The sequence below is a fragment of the Pseudoliparis swirei genome, chromosome 6 (genome assembly GCF_029220125.1).
Source record: "Pseudoliparis swirei isolate HS2019 ecotype Mariana Trench chromosome 6, NWPU_hadal_v1, whole genome shotgun sequence".
Taxonomy (NCBI): Eukaryota; Metazoa; Chordata; class Actinopteri; order Perciformes; family Liparidae; genus Pseudoliparis; species Pseudoliparis swirei.
Genome location: NC_079393.1, coordinates 20,832,701 through 20,849,195, shown reverse-complemented (window position 1 = coordinate 20,849,195; position 16,495 = coordinate 20,832,701). Strand labels below are relative to the sequence as shown.

The 16,495-nt window shown below is 43.1% G+C and overlaps 1 protein-coding gene across 2 annotated transcripts in view; it reads right to left on the bottom strand.

The window, feature by feature from the left end:
- Positions 1–16,234, bottom strand: part of bicd1a (bicaudal D homolog 1a) — a 30,496-nt gene extending 14,262 nt beyond the window's left edge. Inside the window, exon 1 of one of the 2 annotated variants that reach the window (XM_056417703.1) lies at positions 16,004–16,234. In XM_056417703.1, coding sequence (XP_056273678.1) covers positions 16,004–16,219 — 216 coding nt within the window. In that variant the 5' untranslated portion in view covers positions 16,220–16,234. The remainder of the gene's footprint in view (positions 1–16,003) is intronic. The other variant, XM_056417702.1, reaches the window with a different exon arrangement.
- Positions 16,235–16,495: the final 261 nt, after the last annotated feature.

Here is a 16,495-nt window from a genome sequence, read left to right as displayed (position 1 = left end):
ATTTCCTCAGGACGATTTCAAGATGGAGTCCTTGATTGGCAGCTGGCTCATTTTTGTGTACTGGAAACCCCGTAATGCATTCAACCTTGAGGCTCCCCGGCCTCCTGTGCTTCAGTGGATGAAGTCCGAACAATAGAGACCCCCTCTAAAGATATTCATCCCTGGGGCCAGAGAAAAAGGAGGTAGGATTAAACCAACCGCTGTACTAGTGTGAGAGGAGGAGCGTGTGCAACCCTGAAATCCTTCCCTGTGCGTTGCAACTCCTAATTAGGAGTCAGGGGAGTCAGTGTGTGTATATATAACCTGGAGTCTATATTTATACCCAATAGGGAGAAGCGAGTGGACTATTTTTACATTAGCAATAAATCACCAAACTTTGTTCTTCAAAGATAAAAATCCCAATAAAACAAGTTTATTTATAGTACTGTTAACAGAGCAAGGGGTCCACACTTTAATTACATGTTCAAGGTCAGAGAGCAACTATGAACACATGCAAGAATATCTTAAATTGATGTTTCCTTGTGTAAGTTCTAATTAATGTATAGACTGTAATTTGAGGATTGTCTAACAATAATAATGACCGTGTCATGTTTATCCTTTATTAAGTGTTTATCACCGTACAGTCAGAAATCAATTCATGGGTAAGGTGACACAGAGAAAATGCAGTAAAACCGAGGACTTAAATTGGGCAGTGATAGAAGTGGCTTAAACTCAAATGGTTGTATTTGTGGAGAAGACTTTTATTGCTCAATTGGAGAAAGAACCGTCTAAAATCTGAATCACAAGCTTGATTCAAATATCAGCCGAGAGCCGCCTTGCAGAGCTCTGATCTCTGTCTGCTACTACATCATTTCTATAAGTTATTGGGAAGCAGCAATCAGGGTATTAGTCAACTCATGAGAGGACAAATGATAAAGAAACTCCAGCATACACACGTATATTAGACATATCCACAAAAAGAGAGAGAGACACACACACACACACACACACACACACTCACACACTGTTGTTTCTTGTTTCCTGTCCAGATGCTCGGCCTAGCCAACCACATTTCAGCACCATGGAGAGAGTCCATGCGGCATCATAAGCAGAGCTGTGTGTGTGAGGCTCAGAGCAGACTGATTGTTGCGGCATGTGATTCCCTCGCTTGACAACCAGTTGTAAAATGTGCAACTCCATCGTCACAATTGTTTAAAACCAAGCCAACTAACTCATAAAAAAAGGGCCAGCAGGGAAAGAACTAACACTAAGAATGAGTCTCATAAATAACCGCAGAAGAACTGCATCAAGAGCATAACTAACGGAAGAGACATGAGTCAGAAGCAGCATGTGATCTGTCAACCTCCAGCCACAACAAGACAACACATGCACAGACACACACACACATACACACGCACACACGCACATCAATCTGAGGAGAGTGGAGAAAACACAACCTCACAAGACGTACTCCTGACTCCTTTTGACAATACCAGTTAGACTGCAGTACACAAGTCTGGTCTGTTAATTATGTCTGTTACAATTAAAGTAGATTTATTAATTTTTTTGGTTCGTGATCAATCAACCTTTTGATTAATTTGGCAAACTCCAGTGATTTCCATAAATGTAAACAATACTTAACTCTGCTTTCTCCCCGGAGTCCTTTTGACTTCACGTCTCATGGGGTCATCGGACCCTATGAGACGGCATAGATCCTATCTGCCTGATGGATCATCGAGGTCTGGGTCGTGGAATTCCTGCTCCTGACTACGCCACTGTCCTGTTGAGACTCCGCCCACTGTTGAGACTCCGCCCACTCCTCCTCCCCACCGCCATCTGCCTGATGGATCGTGGAGGTCTCCATCGTGGAATATGCCTACTATGAACTATTCATACACTCTGTCATATTCATTACCTTCGCATTGAAAATGCTGGAAGGTTATGTTTTGATCGCCGTGTATTTATTTATTTATTTATTTGTATGCGTGTTATTCGCAAAACTAAAAAAGAATTGAACCGAATCGCATGAAATTTGGTGGGATGATTCTTTATTATCCGGGGACCAGTTGATTAGATTTTGGGATCGATCGGGTCAAAGGTCAAGGTCAAAGGTCATGAACAGGTCAAAATCTTTCGCAGAACTCAAAAAGTATTGAACCGAATCGCATGAAATTTGGTGGGATGATTGTTTATTATCCGGGGACCAGTTGATTAGATTTTGGGATCGATCGGGTCAAAGGTCAAGGTCATGGAAAGGTCAAACTCTTTTTTTACCATAGCACGATAAATTTTTTTCCAATTGGCATGCAACTAATGCCAAAATGTTCATAATTCAATGCCCAATCTTGTGATATGCGAAGGTATGCGCTCTACCGAGTGCCCGTTCTAGTTGAATGTATTTTAACTCTAAATCTGTCCTTCTGTACACATTACATCTATTGTTCTGTCCATCCTGGAGAGGGATCCTCCTCTGTTGCTCTCCTGAAGGTTTCTTCCCTTTTTTCCCCCTGAAGGGTTATTTGGGAGTTTTTCCTGATCCGATGTGAGGTTTCGGGGCAGGGATGTCTATGTGTACAGATTGTAAAGCACTCCGAGACAAATTTGTAATTTGTGAAATTGGGCAATACAAATAAACTGAATTGAATTATTATACGGTAATATAACTATTCACTTCCTACATGTCCCATAATGCCACCCATTAGCGTTTTTCATAAGACCCTCCCTCCCTCCTCATAGACGACTTCTTTCACACTCCACACCCCCTGTAAGTGGTGCAGGCTTTTAATGAAAATGACTCGAGTCCAAGCTGAGATGACCCTGATGACATTACAATTACATCACAGGACAAGCTCCCGACAGGTCCATAGAAAATACAATTAAAGTAAGTTACATGCACAAAATGCTGCACACTTTCTTTTTATCATTTAGTATAAGTATGCTGAATAAATTGTGTGTACTTAAAACTCATATCCATAATGAGCCGCTGCTGAAGCAGGTTTACGGGGATCGTCGTCCTGTCACAAGGACACCGACACGTCCCTTTGTGCTTCTCAGCCACCGGGGAAAAGTGCCAAGTCACGAGATCTGTCATCTGGAAAACACACACGCACAATTTCACCAGCAAGGGGAAGCTGGGTAATCACAGCCCAGCACTAATGGAGGTCAGCCACACAAAGTACATTGACAAATAAAACTGATTTTTAGAAGTAATTATATCATAAATACATAAAATACATCTGAAAACCCCCCGCATATTCAAAAATCAGAGTTTTTTCTAATGCATACATAATGTAGTGTAGTGACATTTGGGAAGCCGAAAATACATAATGATCATTAATAAGTCAATTAGTAAAGAAACTGTTCAAAATTAGGCTTTGCTGTGTGTATGTATGTGTGTGTGTGTGTGTGTGTGTGTGTGTTAAGCTCTCTACTGAATCAGGAGGGTTGTTTTTCGTTTATCATCGTAACGCTAAGTGCCCACGCATGCTCCACTGCGCCCTTTGAATCCTAGTTTAATTTCCTTAGTTGCTATAAGCTCTTCTATTCATGAATCCCAGTCTACATAAACATTGAGCCGGAGTGATATGAACATTATTGAGATGTTCTTTCTGCTCCTCCTTTCTGAAATGCAATTTAGCACATGCAAAGCCTATTATTCCCCTGATAACAATACGCTATTGTGCTGACACTGAATGCAAGTAGAATCTGTTTTGCAGGATAATAGCAGAAAAAAATGCCTTAATTTGCTTTATAGTGTAAAATCCCTGCCGGTTACAGAAAATCCACAATATCGTCACATCTGTTGCTTCCTCCCCAACACCAATGTGCACGGTGCACGCTGTGGGAGGCTCTGCCAGGGGACGGGCTGTGTTTCCTTAAAAGATCCGGCTTGTTGAAGTGATTTAATTTGGCTGAAGTCTGCTCTTGATAAGAAAGATGCCTGCAGTATTTCCCAGAATGCCTATCACTTATGTGTGCTCAGTCTGTGCCCGGATGAAAGGACGTTGAATGGGTCTTCAGAGAGGCTGTCTAGAGAGGCTGTTTATGTCCCATCCTTTCCCCTCAAATCGATCCCCCTCTCCTCCTGACTCCATCCACATCGTGATCATAACCTCTCTCTGGAAGACGAGCCATTATTCAAGTTTCAAGTTTCAAGTTTTTATTGTCACATCCCCTTTTATACAAGTATAATCGGTTTGTGAAATTCTTATGTGCAAAACACCCGACAGCAGTAGCAGACTAAAAAAAGAATAAGAATGAGAATAAACTATACGATATCCACAAAAAAAAGAAGAAAGTATTAACAATATATATATATAAAACAATGTAATAGAATATACATCATGACAATATATATATATAAAACAATGTAATACAATATACACTTTTTTGAGACAATATATATATATATATGTATATACAGGACTGTCTCAGAAAATTAGAATATTGTGATAAAGTTCTTTATTTTCTGTAATGCAATTAAAAAAACAAAAATGTCATGCATTCTGGATTCATTACAAATCAACTGAAATATTGCAAGCCTTTTATTCTTTTAATATTGCTGATTATGGCTTACAGCTTAAGAAAACTCTAAAATCCTATCTCATAAAATTTTAATATTTCCTCAGACCAAGTAAAAAAAAAGATTTATAACAGCTGAGTGTTTGTCAAGGCTCAGGAAACCCTTGCAGGTGTTTCGAGTTAATTAGACAATTCAAGTGATTTGTTTAATACCCTACTAGTATACTTTTTCATGATATTCTAATATTTAGAGATAGGATATTTGAGTTTTCTTAAGCTGTAAACCATAATCAGCAATAAATCAGAATAAAAGGCTTGCAATATTTCAGTTGATTTGTAATGAATCCAGAATGCATGACATTTTTGTTTTTTTAATTGCATTACAGAAAATAAAGAACTTCATCACAATATTCTAATTTTCTGAGACAGTCCTGTACATACAATATATATATACAATATATATATATATAAAACAATGTAATAAAATATACACCATGGCCATAGATATTCACAGAATATGTTCTGGTGTGTAGTGTTAATGAGGGTCTCAGTCCTTGTTCAGCAGCCTGATGGCCTGACTGAAGAAGCTGTCCCTCAGTCTGTTTGTGCGGCACTTGATACTGCGGTATCGCCTGCCTGACGGTAGAAGGGTGAACAGTTTGTGGCCGGGGTGGTTATTGTCTTTCATCATCCGTTTGGCCCTGGCCACGCACCGCTTGGTGTATATGTCCAGGATGGAGGGAAGCTCACCTCCAACGATGTACTGTGCCGACCGCACCACCCTCTGTAGTGCCCTACGCTCCAGGGCGGTGCAGTTCCCGTACCAGACGGTGATGCAACCTGTCAGAACACTCTCGATGGTACTGGTGTAGAATGTTCTGAGGATGCGGGGGGCCATGTTGAATTTCCTCTGAGAGGTTCATTTTGTCACAATAGCACGAGTCACGATACAAAGAGGCGGACAGGAGGTGATGCTTTGCCTTTGTGGAGGCAGCTGAGATCGGCGTGAGCAGACGGGAACGATGACAACGCTCACAGCTCCGACTGCACCTGCCGCCTGTGTCATGTTGTCGCTCTGCTTGGTCATGTGACCTGCAGGAGACCACAGGCAAGTGAACCACACAACACACGGCCTACCCTTCAGGCCATGTCGGCTCACACATACATGTTAAGAAACACACATGGCTACTGGCACACTTGACATGAATGCATCCCTACTCCACAAAGCCTTTTGTAGCGGGAACGAGAGCATCGGGCTGGAAACTGTGAAAAAGGACCGAGTGAGAAGGAGGAGAGAGTGTAGGACACAGACGGAAGGAAGGATGGTAAGAAGGAAGAAAGACTTGATCAATCTATGAAGCAATTTAAAATGAAATATTACCGAGAAAATAAATCATCAATCAAACAATGCTCTTACTTTACATAATCAGGAATGTAAACTATTCATAATTAATCTGCCAGTGGCCATAACACGTGTTGTGAGAAACTCAGACCTAAAGATTTTAACAAGCAACATTCACGTTTAAGGGGCAGATCTTTTAGTTTTGATTTTAATGACCTTAAACGTTACCTAAATTAAATCAAAGTTAAGTAATTAACTCAGGTGAAATTGCTTTTTACTTTATCAACTAATTGTTTTTGTTATATTAAGGAATATTAGCAAATATAATCTCTATGAGCTGAGAAGGTAAATATGTGATGAACATGTTTAATGTGTTTCAGCCTCCACTTTCAATTCTTTACCATGTAACCTCACCGCGTCCTCACCGTCACGACCAGCAGGACGAGAGTCTGGAGCCCAGATTGGCTTTTTTTGTCTGACGGTGGATATGATTGTGTGTGCAGATCTATGCGGGTACCTAAAGGTGGCAATGCATTAATGTGAAGCTGTTCCGAACATATATATATATATATATATATATATATATATATATATATATAAACAGTGATTTATGGACACCAAATTTAAGATCATCATGATCCCACAGGTCAAACAGCACACACCTATATTTTTACTATTTCACTAACTCCCTGTTTCTTTTTCGATGCTCTAAATCTCTCAAAGGGAAAATGTTTTCAGTCGAAATTCTTCAATCCATCCTTGTCCGGAATCCTTTAAGTGGTTTCTGCTTCATAATCTTCCTAAATGACAACAGGCCATGAAGAACCGAGTCGCCACAGTCAGTCAAGTGTTTTTGTGGATTTGCCTGGAGGGAGGGGGGGGGGGAGAGAGAGGGGGGAATTAGAGCGCTAATGTAAGGAGCGTGAGGATCGACTCGCTCGGTTTCCTTTGTGCTGCACACTTCTCTCCCTCCTTCCTACCGTCCTTCATCCCTTTTGTTTGACTAAATGCTGGAAGTACTCCACGGGACGAACGAGATTAAAGAGAAAACAACTGTGAGGAGAGCTGAGATTAATGAGCACGGCATTGAGAGGAATAAAAAAAGATGGAGGTGTTGGAACGCTCACGGGCTGATTGGTATTCTGCACCCAGAGGCACCCAGAGGCCCCCAGAGGCCCCCAGAGGCCCACAAGAGAGCGGGACAGAACGACAGGGGTCCACCGATAACATTGTCTCCTCTCTGTCTTGAGTCCTTTCTGATTAAGAGGACAAACACCGGCGACAATGGAAAGGCCGGTCCTCACACGGTGACCCTCTTGGTATCGACCCATTGGGCCTCGGGGTGACTCGGTGCTTTGGGGCCGCCGCAGGAGAGCCTCCATGCACAGCTGCAGAGCTGCAGTGGGAATCCTTTACAGGCGACGAATACAAGCCACGTCAGCAGGAGCACATTGTCTTCACGGTGCTCTTTCCTCTCGGTGTGTTCCTTCTCAGCCCAATAGCTAACTTTTTTTTAGTTAAAATATTGTAAGAGATTACCTATGGACGAGATTGTTTTTCATATATTTGGATTTTAGCCGTATCTCCACAGAGGAAAGAGCTAGAAGTTTTGAGAAAGGGCTAATTCCACTAATCTGCCAGATGGTGCGTTACAAAGGGAAAGGGCAGACACTTCAACACTACAGTGGTGCTCTGAGGATACGCTCACACCCTCACACTGACAATAATAACACCTGCTAGTACAGCTGAAGGGAATGTCATTAGTATCGGGAAGAAAAAATGGCTAAAGAGATCGAGTAGATGAAGATATATTTTACGATCGTGCCGTTGTAATTATGAGAAAAGGGCGCTAGAGGAAGAGGCAAAGTCATGAGGATTCATCCTCTGAGGACCCTGAATATGTACATTAGTTCATTGCAGTCCATATAATATAAGATTACGTCTGAACCAAATTGATGGAGCCAACAACCAACTCACAAACCAGCATTGCCTTCCCCTATAGAGCCACACGAGTACACATTACTTTACTTTTCCAACTCTCAAATATGAGGATTGGTAACACTTCTGTTTTATATTGTAAATATATGTGGGTCACCTTGGGCTCTAGATAAATTGTAATTTAAAATTGTGTAGGCTAAATAATTAATTACTCTATGAATAATACAAAATTGACAACTTATCTGATCGTGAAAATAATTGCTCTGATCATACAACACAAATAAAGTCGTCTTGGTCGCTTTAATTCTCATGTCCATTACCTTTCAAAAGCAGGCCCACAACAGCAAATATACTTCCTTTCTGACCTCACGTGACATCAGATCTCTTGTGACGGAGGAGAGGGTTAATTAAATGGATTAACTGGGGGCTGATTTAATACCTGTCTAATCCTATACGGCCCCTCACAGCGTAGAGGTGACACAGAACGATCGTATAATCCTGATTCTGTGTCGCACACCCATCATAAGTGCACGTTTGGGTGTGCACGTGCTCATGCACTTCTGTGAGTATGTGCACTTTAATTGCAACGAGGGGGGATAGGTAGGAATTTCAGAGGATGGAGCTCTTCTTTGCTCGACACAATGGCCTCTGGTCGTCTCGATGGAAGGATGATAGGCACGGAAACAGACTGGAGCTGAAATTAAATCACATTGTCTAGACACAAAGAACAGCATGACTGAAGCCAGTGATGCTTTGAAGTACACATACACAATAACAAGAAACATAGGAAGCAGAAGTCACAGCCGTAGTTATAAATTCCATAAAAAGAAGATCTTTGGGTTGCAAAATTAAAAGTTTTCCTCGCGAGGACAAGCTGCTGTTTCTGCTATAATTTCACAGTTTGCTGTGCCCGCAGCTAAAGTAGACGACTAATCAATACAGCAGCCTGCAGGCGGCGGAGTCCGGTTCCCTCTTACCCACTCCTGCATTTCACTGCAGCAAAAAGGAGCTTTCTGAAAAACATAATCTGTGTCGGCCTCTGCAGAGAGAACAGCTTCGCTAAATCCTGGTCTGGTTTTCATGTGAGAGTCAAGGGATTTTGAGAAACAGGGACACAGGTAAATAACGAGGGTTAGATCTAAATAACTGGATATTCTTTTTGAGCTCTGTTGTGTAAATCATCTTTTATGCAGCGACCAGACTTTCTCTCCCTCCCTGCTCCTCTATCAAGTCACCCATGAAAAAAAAACACCTGAACCAACAAAGAGACCACACTGATGGCCCGGAGTCACTCACCACCAGTCACTCTATCCTGCCGCCCCGCCCTCTCTGGTCTCAATCACAACATCCGCAGCCAGCCCCCCCACCCCACACACACACTCCTGCTACACGCACAGACACGGCAGAAGAAAAAGAAAAAAAGGAGGAGCCAAACACACACGATGCAGGAACAGTGGTCCCGGTGTGGCCAACAAAGACAGATGACCTTCCCTTCAGGTCCTGACAAAACACACATATCAACCACCCCCATAAAAAAAACAGCATAGGCCCCACAGACAGGCAGACAGGTCCTCATCATCCCCGAGCCTGTTGCTGACGTCACAGGTCAACGCCACCACACATGCTCCTCATAGGACCCTGACAACAACAATGTCATTTAAACTGAAGGAACAATACAATGTGTTAGTGGCTATAGCGTAATGACTTCAACAGACACCATTCTTGAGTGCACAGTGTTGTTTAACGGATTTCTCCTCTAGTAGAAGCTCTGTAAGTGACTGTAAAAGCTGTTCTGTATGACCCACTCTGAGGAACATGCAATCTGTCAGATACGTTTTCCCAGCATGCACTGATTCCCACAATGCACACTACAGTACGCACAATAATGCGCAGCTTAGCTCAGAGACAGAATCAATGCATAATGCCCGCGTCACTCCAGGGAGGGATCATAGGGGAGGATGAGGAGGGAGGGAGCGCCACAGGAGTTGAGGAGGGGGGATGGTGGGCTCCTGGTGTCGGGCTCAAAAAACGGAAAAAAAGGAGTAACACCATCTCACGGGATATTGATTGTGCCCCTCAGTCTGTGTTGACCGCCCTCCCTCGAACCCAAGCTCATGTAAAAGAGGAGCAGGCCGGAGGAGAAGGAGGAGCAGAGGGGAGAGAACACTGTAAAGTATCCGTCCTCCTCACTCAGGACAGATTGATTTACAACCACAGCTGCTGTCCTTTCCCAATTGTCGACGCTGAATTGGAGGTCCGGTCAAACACACCGGTGCACGCTTTTTAAAAGTTAATGAATGCTAAGAGGTTTTTCAAGATTTGCTTAATCATGTCATTCAATGATGATTCACCACCTTCAACAAAAGAAACAGAAAACACCAGATGTGTCAGTAAACAGGAAGTCTTCCATAGCGGTCTACAGTTGTTGGATATAGTAAACATTTCATCTCGAATATATACAGTGGGTACGGAAAGTGCTCATGGCTGTACTAGCTCAACAGGATGCTACGACTCAATACTGAGCAAAGGGTCTGAATACTTATGACCATGTGATATTTCAGTTTTTCTTTTTTAACCCTTGTGTTGCCTTAGGGTCATTTTGACCCGAATCAATATTACACGCTCCCCCCGCTTTAGGATTAATTTGACCCCATTCAATGTTTAATGTCGGTGTTCTTTCGGTAGTCAACAAACAAACATAAAGTGCCTCACACTTAAACTTGGAAAACAATATTAATTCTAATAATTTTCTGGAGGCTTTAATTGCTGGCGTCAAATTGAACCCAAAGGGTAAAATATGTTAGTAAATATAAAGGTAACAGGAGGGTGAAACATTGAATCGGGTCAAAATGACCCAAAGGCGGGGGGAGGGTGTAATATTGATTCGGGTCAAAATGACCCTAAGGCAGCACAAGGGTTAAATAAATTTGAGAAAATCTCTACATTTCTGTTTTTTCTGTCAAGATGGGGTGCTGAGTGGACATTAATGAGAAATAAAATGAACTTTTTTGATTTGAGCAAATGGCTGCAATGAAACAAAGAGTGAAACATGTAAAGGGGTCTGCATACTTTCCGTACCCACTGTACATCGTGCGCTCGCCGGTTTGACCACCAATGTGACGGACAGGTCCTCTACTGGGCGTCAATATTCCCTCTGAAGGAGATCAAGTCACAGCTTCACACCTTCATCACGAGGGCCTGATGACCAAGCAGTCACATGATATTAACTTCACTTATATAATTAATGTGGACAGAATCCCAGAGGGAACGGACTGACAGCCAATCAATCATCAACAGGACAATGACAGCGTGTTGTGGCTCTTTGTGAATTTGACCCTTGAAAATAAAAACCTGTTATGACATAACTTGGAAAGTGGCAATTTGCAGTGTCATCTGATTGGAATTGTAAAAGAATAATCTTACTTACACTTACATTATTGATGTTACAGAGCCATCCGCAACTGTCTTATGAATGTATGGCATTGTGGGATACATATGCTAGCGTTGCTTCCCGTGATGCATCCTGTAATATTTCCCTGTAAATAGTACGCACATGTTGTAGTATTGATTTAATTCTAAGGTTTTCAACATACCAACAAATCTAGTCGTTGTAGTTACTAATCACGTCAGAAGATCGACTTGCTGTTTGTCCCTGCTTACGAGACTTAACTATAACAGATTGTCATAACCTAAATAAACAGTCAAATACTGTCATATACTGTATTATTATTGTAAAACCAAGTTATCCTACAGTCATATACTGTAATCCAATAAACAACAATATACTTTAAAATTAAATTACAGTAGATGCACTATACAATTAAATGATTACAATGTAGTGCCTCTACTGCTAAAATGTTACCATTATTTAACAATGACATTATTTTCCATGATTAAAAATCCACCAACTAGAACCTCTTAAACTCATTAAATTAAGTTTGTTTTGCAAGTGACTCCAGAGAGTTTTGACTATGTTTGTTTTTTGCAAAATCCGTAAAAAGTTTTTATTACAAGTGCAGTTATTTTCAAGTTCAATTGCAGAACATACTGTGATTCAGGAATGTTGGATGTGCACAGACGGAGGTGTAAAGGAGACGGATGACGAAACGGCTGCGAGCAACACAGAAACACTTCTTGGAGCTGAACATCTCATGCTGATGTGATGGTACGTGAAGAGTTTGTTATTTTGGCTTCTTTCTGATCCTCAAAGCCTCTGAACTGAACTGACCTGTGAACTGCGTGTTCTCAACTCATCTCAAATGTCACTTCGATGAGTTTGTCAGTCGCGGATGTGACTAACTTCTTTCTCACACTCCTCTTCAGACCTAGGAGTTGTGGAGATGTTTTTCTTTGTATGGGAGATTCAAAATACGTATTAATTAGAGACTAAAACAGATTTGAGCCAAAGACTAAATACTCAAATAATTAAACAGAACTAAATATATAATCCTTGCATAAAATGACTTAATGAAGACGAGGCTGCGTTATCAAGGCTTGTTGACAGCGTGACGAAGACATCACTGAACCATATGAGCACACGGCTCTTCCTCCTCCTTCCGCCTTTTACTGTGTGCTATCTGAGGTTGATCTGCCCGGAGACAGCACTAACATGCCAGAACCACGCGGCGGGGGGGGGGGGTCTCCGCTTGGGCCGCTTCCAGAGACATAGACACAGGGATGCAAGGAACGAGAGAGAGAGCGAGAGAGAGAGAGAGAGAGAGAGAGAGAGAGCGAGAGAGAGGGAGTGCAGGTAAAAGAAGATATCAAGGAAAATGTGTGAGTGATGAACAGCCCACTTGTTTAACCCTTGTGTTGCCTTCGGGTCAATTTGACCCGATTCAATGTTTCACCCTCCTGTCGCCTTCGGGTCAATATGACCCGATTCAATGTGTAACCCTCCTGTTACCTTTATATTTACTAACATATTTTACCCTTGAGGTCAATATGACCCCAGCTATTAAAATCTCCAGAAAATTATTAGAATTAATATTGTTTTCCAAGTTTAAGTGTGAGGTACTTTATGTTTGTTTGTTGACTCGAAGAACACCGACATTAAACATTGAATCGGGTCAAATTGACCCGAAGGCGACAGGAGGGTTAAATATTGAATCGGGTCAAAATGACCCGAAGGCAACACAAGGGTTAAGATCAACAGAAATGCAAATACCAGTTTACCTTTTTCATTCTCATTTCATTTGAATTCAGGGGAAATCAAAGAGGCAACGGGACATTTGAAAACAACAACTTTGTCTGGAAGTGTGAACATTATTCAACAACTTGATTGATTAATAGTCAAGACAAAAAGGACCTATTCAGGGTTCTTAAGACCAATCAGTCCCAGAATCAATTCCAATTTCCCTTTTCTAAATCACCCCTCCTGAGCTCGGCGGGACTGGAGGTGATGTCATCGGAGTGGCAGGTTAACGTCTCATATTTATAAATGATGCGACAGACGAGAAGCAGGACGCGTTTTCCTGTGGAAGTAAAATCACCTCCGGATAATGTCCTCTCTCTCAGGAGAGAGCAAGGACAGAGGGAGATGGAGAGACAGAGAGACAGGCAGACGGAGAGACAGAGAGACAGGCAGACGGAGAGACAGAGAGACAGAGAGACGGAGAGACAGAGAGACAGGCAGACGGAGAGACAGAGAGACAGGCAGATGGAGAGACAGAGAGACAGGCAGACGGAGAGACAGAGAGACAGGCAGACGGAGAGACAGAGAGACAGGCAGACGGAGAGACAGAGAGACAGGCAGACGGAGAGACAGAGAGACAGGCAGACGGAGAGACAGAGAGACAGGCAGACGGAGAGACAGAGAGACAGGCAGACAGAGAGACAGAGAGACAGGTAGACAGAGAGACAGAGAGACAGGCAGACGGAGAGACAGAGAGACAGGCAGATGGAGAGACAGAGAGACAGGCAGACGGAGAGACAGAGAGACAGGCAGACGGAGAGACAGAGAGACAGGCAGATGGAGAGACAGAGAGACAGGCAGACGGAGAGACAGAGAGACGGAGAGATAGAGAGACAGGCAGACGGAGAGACAGAGAGACAGGCAGACAGAGAGAGAGAGACGGAGACAGAGAGACAGGCAGACGGAGAGACAGAGAGACAGGCAGACAGAGAGACAGAGAGACAGGCAGACGGAGAGATAGAGAGACAGGCAGACGGAGAGACAGAGAGACAGGCAGACAGAGAGACAGAGAGACAGGCAGATGGAGAGACAGAGAGACAGGTAGATGGAGAGATAGAGAGACAGGCAGATGGAGAGACAGAGAGACAGGCAGATGGAGAGACAGAGAGACAGGTAGACGGAGAGATAGAGAGACAGGCAGACGGAGAGATAGAGAGACAGGCAGACGGAGAGATAGAGAGACAGAGAGACAGACAGGAAAATGGAGAGACAGGAAGGAAGGCAGAGAGACAGACAGACGGAAAACAGAGAGACAGACAGGCAGACGGGCAAACAGAGAATACAATGGGTACCGATGTTACCGGATGACAGATCACAGCGAAGAGCTGCTGACATCTTTAGAGCTTTATGACAATTCAAGTTTTTCTACTTAGAATTGTAAAATGATGAACCATATTTTATAATAAGCCCCAAGATACACAATCCTTAGATATAAATCCAGCAGCTGGTGGAGTATGACCGACACATCCACCTTTTAACTGTGATTGGAAAGTTTAAAAGAAATTCGAGGCTATAAAACTCTTTAAAGTGTGATTATTTTCCTCTTGACGCAAACTGAATTCATTAATTTCTTTGTTATGATTGGACATTGAAAAAAATGCGAACAACTCAGAGATCTGAAACGGGATCATGGGCCACAACATTGCTTTTATTTATTTATGCAAGGGTTTCATTGACAAAGACGCATTGTATTTTATAAGTGTAACTTTTTTTCTTTGGTTAAATATCTTCAATATTAAAAAAAAAATGTAATGTGTTAGAAGTATACTGTAAAGCGTCATAAAATGGAGAAAAGAATTGGAGAAAGTATCTAAAAACTGTATTTTAGCACACTAATTGACTTTCCACGACTGTCTACCAGGCCTATCTGATAAAAATAACAGGAAAAAACATCGCCATTGACATACGTCCTTTCTTTATGTTATTCTCTTTTTATAACATGTACTTCACACACGTTTAAAACACTCGCTTAGAAGAAAATCTTCCTTGTAACTGAGCTTTTATTTCATAACAAACTGCCTGATGTACACTTAGAGCTGGCAGTGTGAAAATAATAATGAGGATTAAAATGTTCCTTCTCGTTCTCTCTCTCACACACGCACACACACACACACACACACACACACACACACACACACACACACACAAACACACGCACCCCCCCCCCACCCACACACAAGAAGTCTTGCATCACAAAAAGCGACCTTGAGCTCTGAGCCCTGTCAGCATCCGCCTCTAGTTACTATGCATGTGTGCATTAATTACTGAATGTTTTAACATGCCCAGTACGAAGGCCTCATATTCACCTATAGCACTTCACTGGAACGTGAACTTTGAAAGTGGCTGACTCCGGCCTTCAAACTTCCACAGCAAAGCATTCTGGGACGGCAGTATGTGCGGTCCAAAAAAGCTCCAGGAAGTCTCAGTGTCCTTTCATCTTCTCACACTTCACACTTCCTTAAATCAGTGGACAACTGAGCTGGCTGTGGGGGACTTGCTCTGGAGATCTACTGAGGGGTTTCTGCAGGGGGGGGGGGGGTCTCCACAATACACCAAAAGGCCACCAGAGTTGCCTGAAAGTAATGACTGTTGCTATGCACACACAGGAAAGGAATCTTGGAACAAGCACACACACACACACACACACACACACACACACGCACACACACAGACGCGCACACGCACACACATGGGAGGTCCTGATCGAGCTACATGTGCTGTTTGTCTCATGGGTCCACTGCACACAAACAACACACGCCACTCAGCTGTTGTTAATTATAACTTATTCATAAAGGAGGAAATCGATAGCATTATGGGAATGGACGCCAATTGAAGGCTTTTCAATCTACATCGTTAATTAAACCAAGTCACGTGTCCAGACCAGACCGACGCATCCAAGAAGGTACAAGGACGCGGAGGCGATGCGGTCCTCTCACACCTGTCCGCAGTGCGCATACCCGGCCACAAAGCCACACTAAAATAACATATATGTTTTTGTTTTAAAACGCCACAGAAGCCTCTTCTCTTACCTCCTGTAACTGCTCCAGCTCCTTCCTGAGGATGTCCTGGTCGAGCTCCAGGTCCGCGTACCGCTGCTTCAGCGCCTGGTTCTCCTCCAGGACCACCAGCCCGCACTCCGCAGCCCGGACCTTCTCCCGGTTCGCCTCGCCCAGTTGCTGGGTGAGCCGCTCCAACTCGGCCCGGTACTGATCCATCGATGCCCCGCACACTCCATCGGCGGCCATCGCCTCTCTCTCTCTCTCTCTCTCTCTCTCTCTCTCTCTCTCTCTCTCTCTCTCTCTCTCTCTCTCTCTCTCTCCCTGTCTCTGTCTCTGTCTGTCCCCCTGTCGGTCTGTGGGTCTCCCCCCTCCTCAAGTCTCCCCCCGCTTCGGACAGAGCCACAGAGGCGGGCGGAGGCTGAGAGATGCTGCATATCCTCCCACCTCCGGAGAGAGTCAGGCAGTCAGTGGGAACACACACACACACTATGAATAATATTATCAATAATATTTCTCCCAATA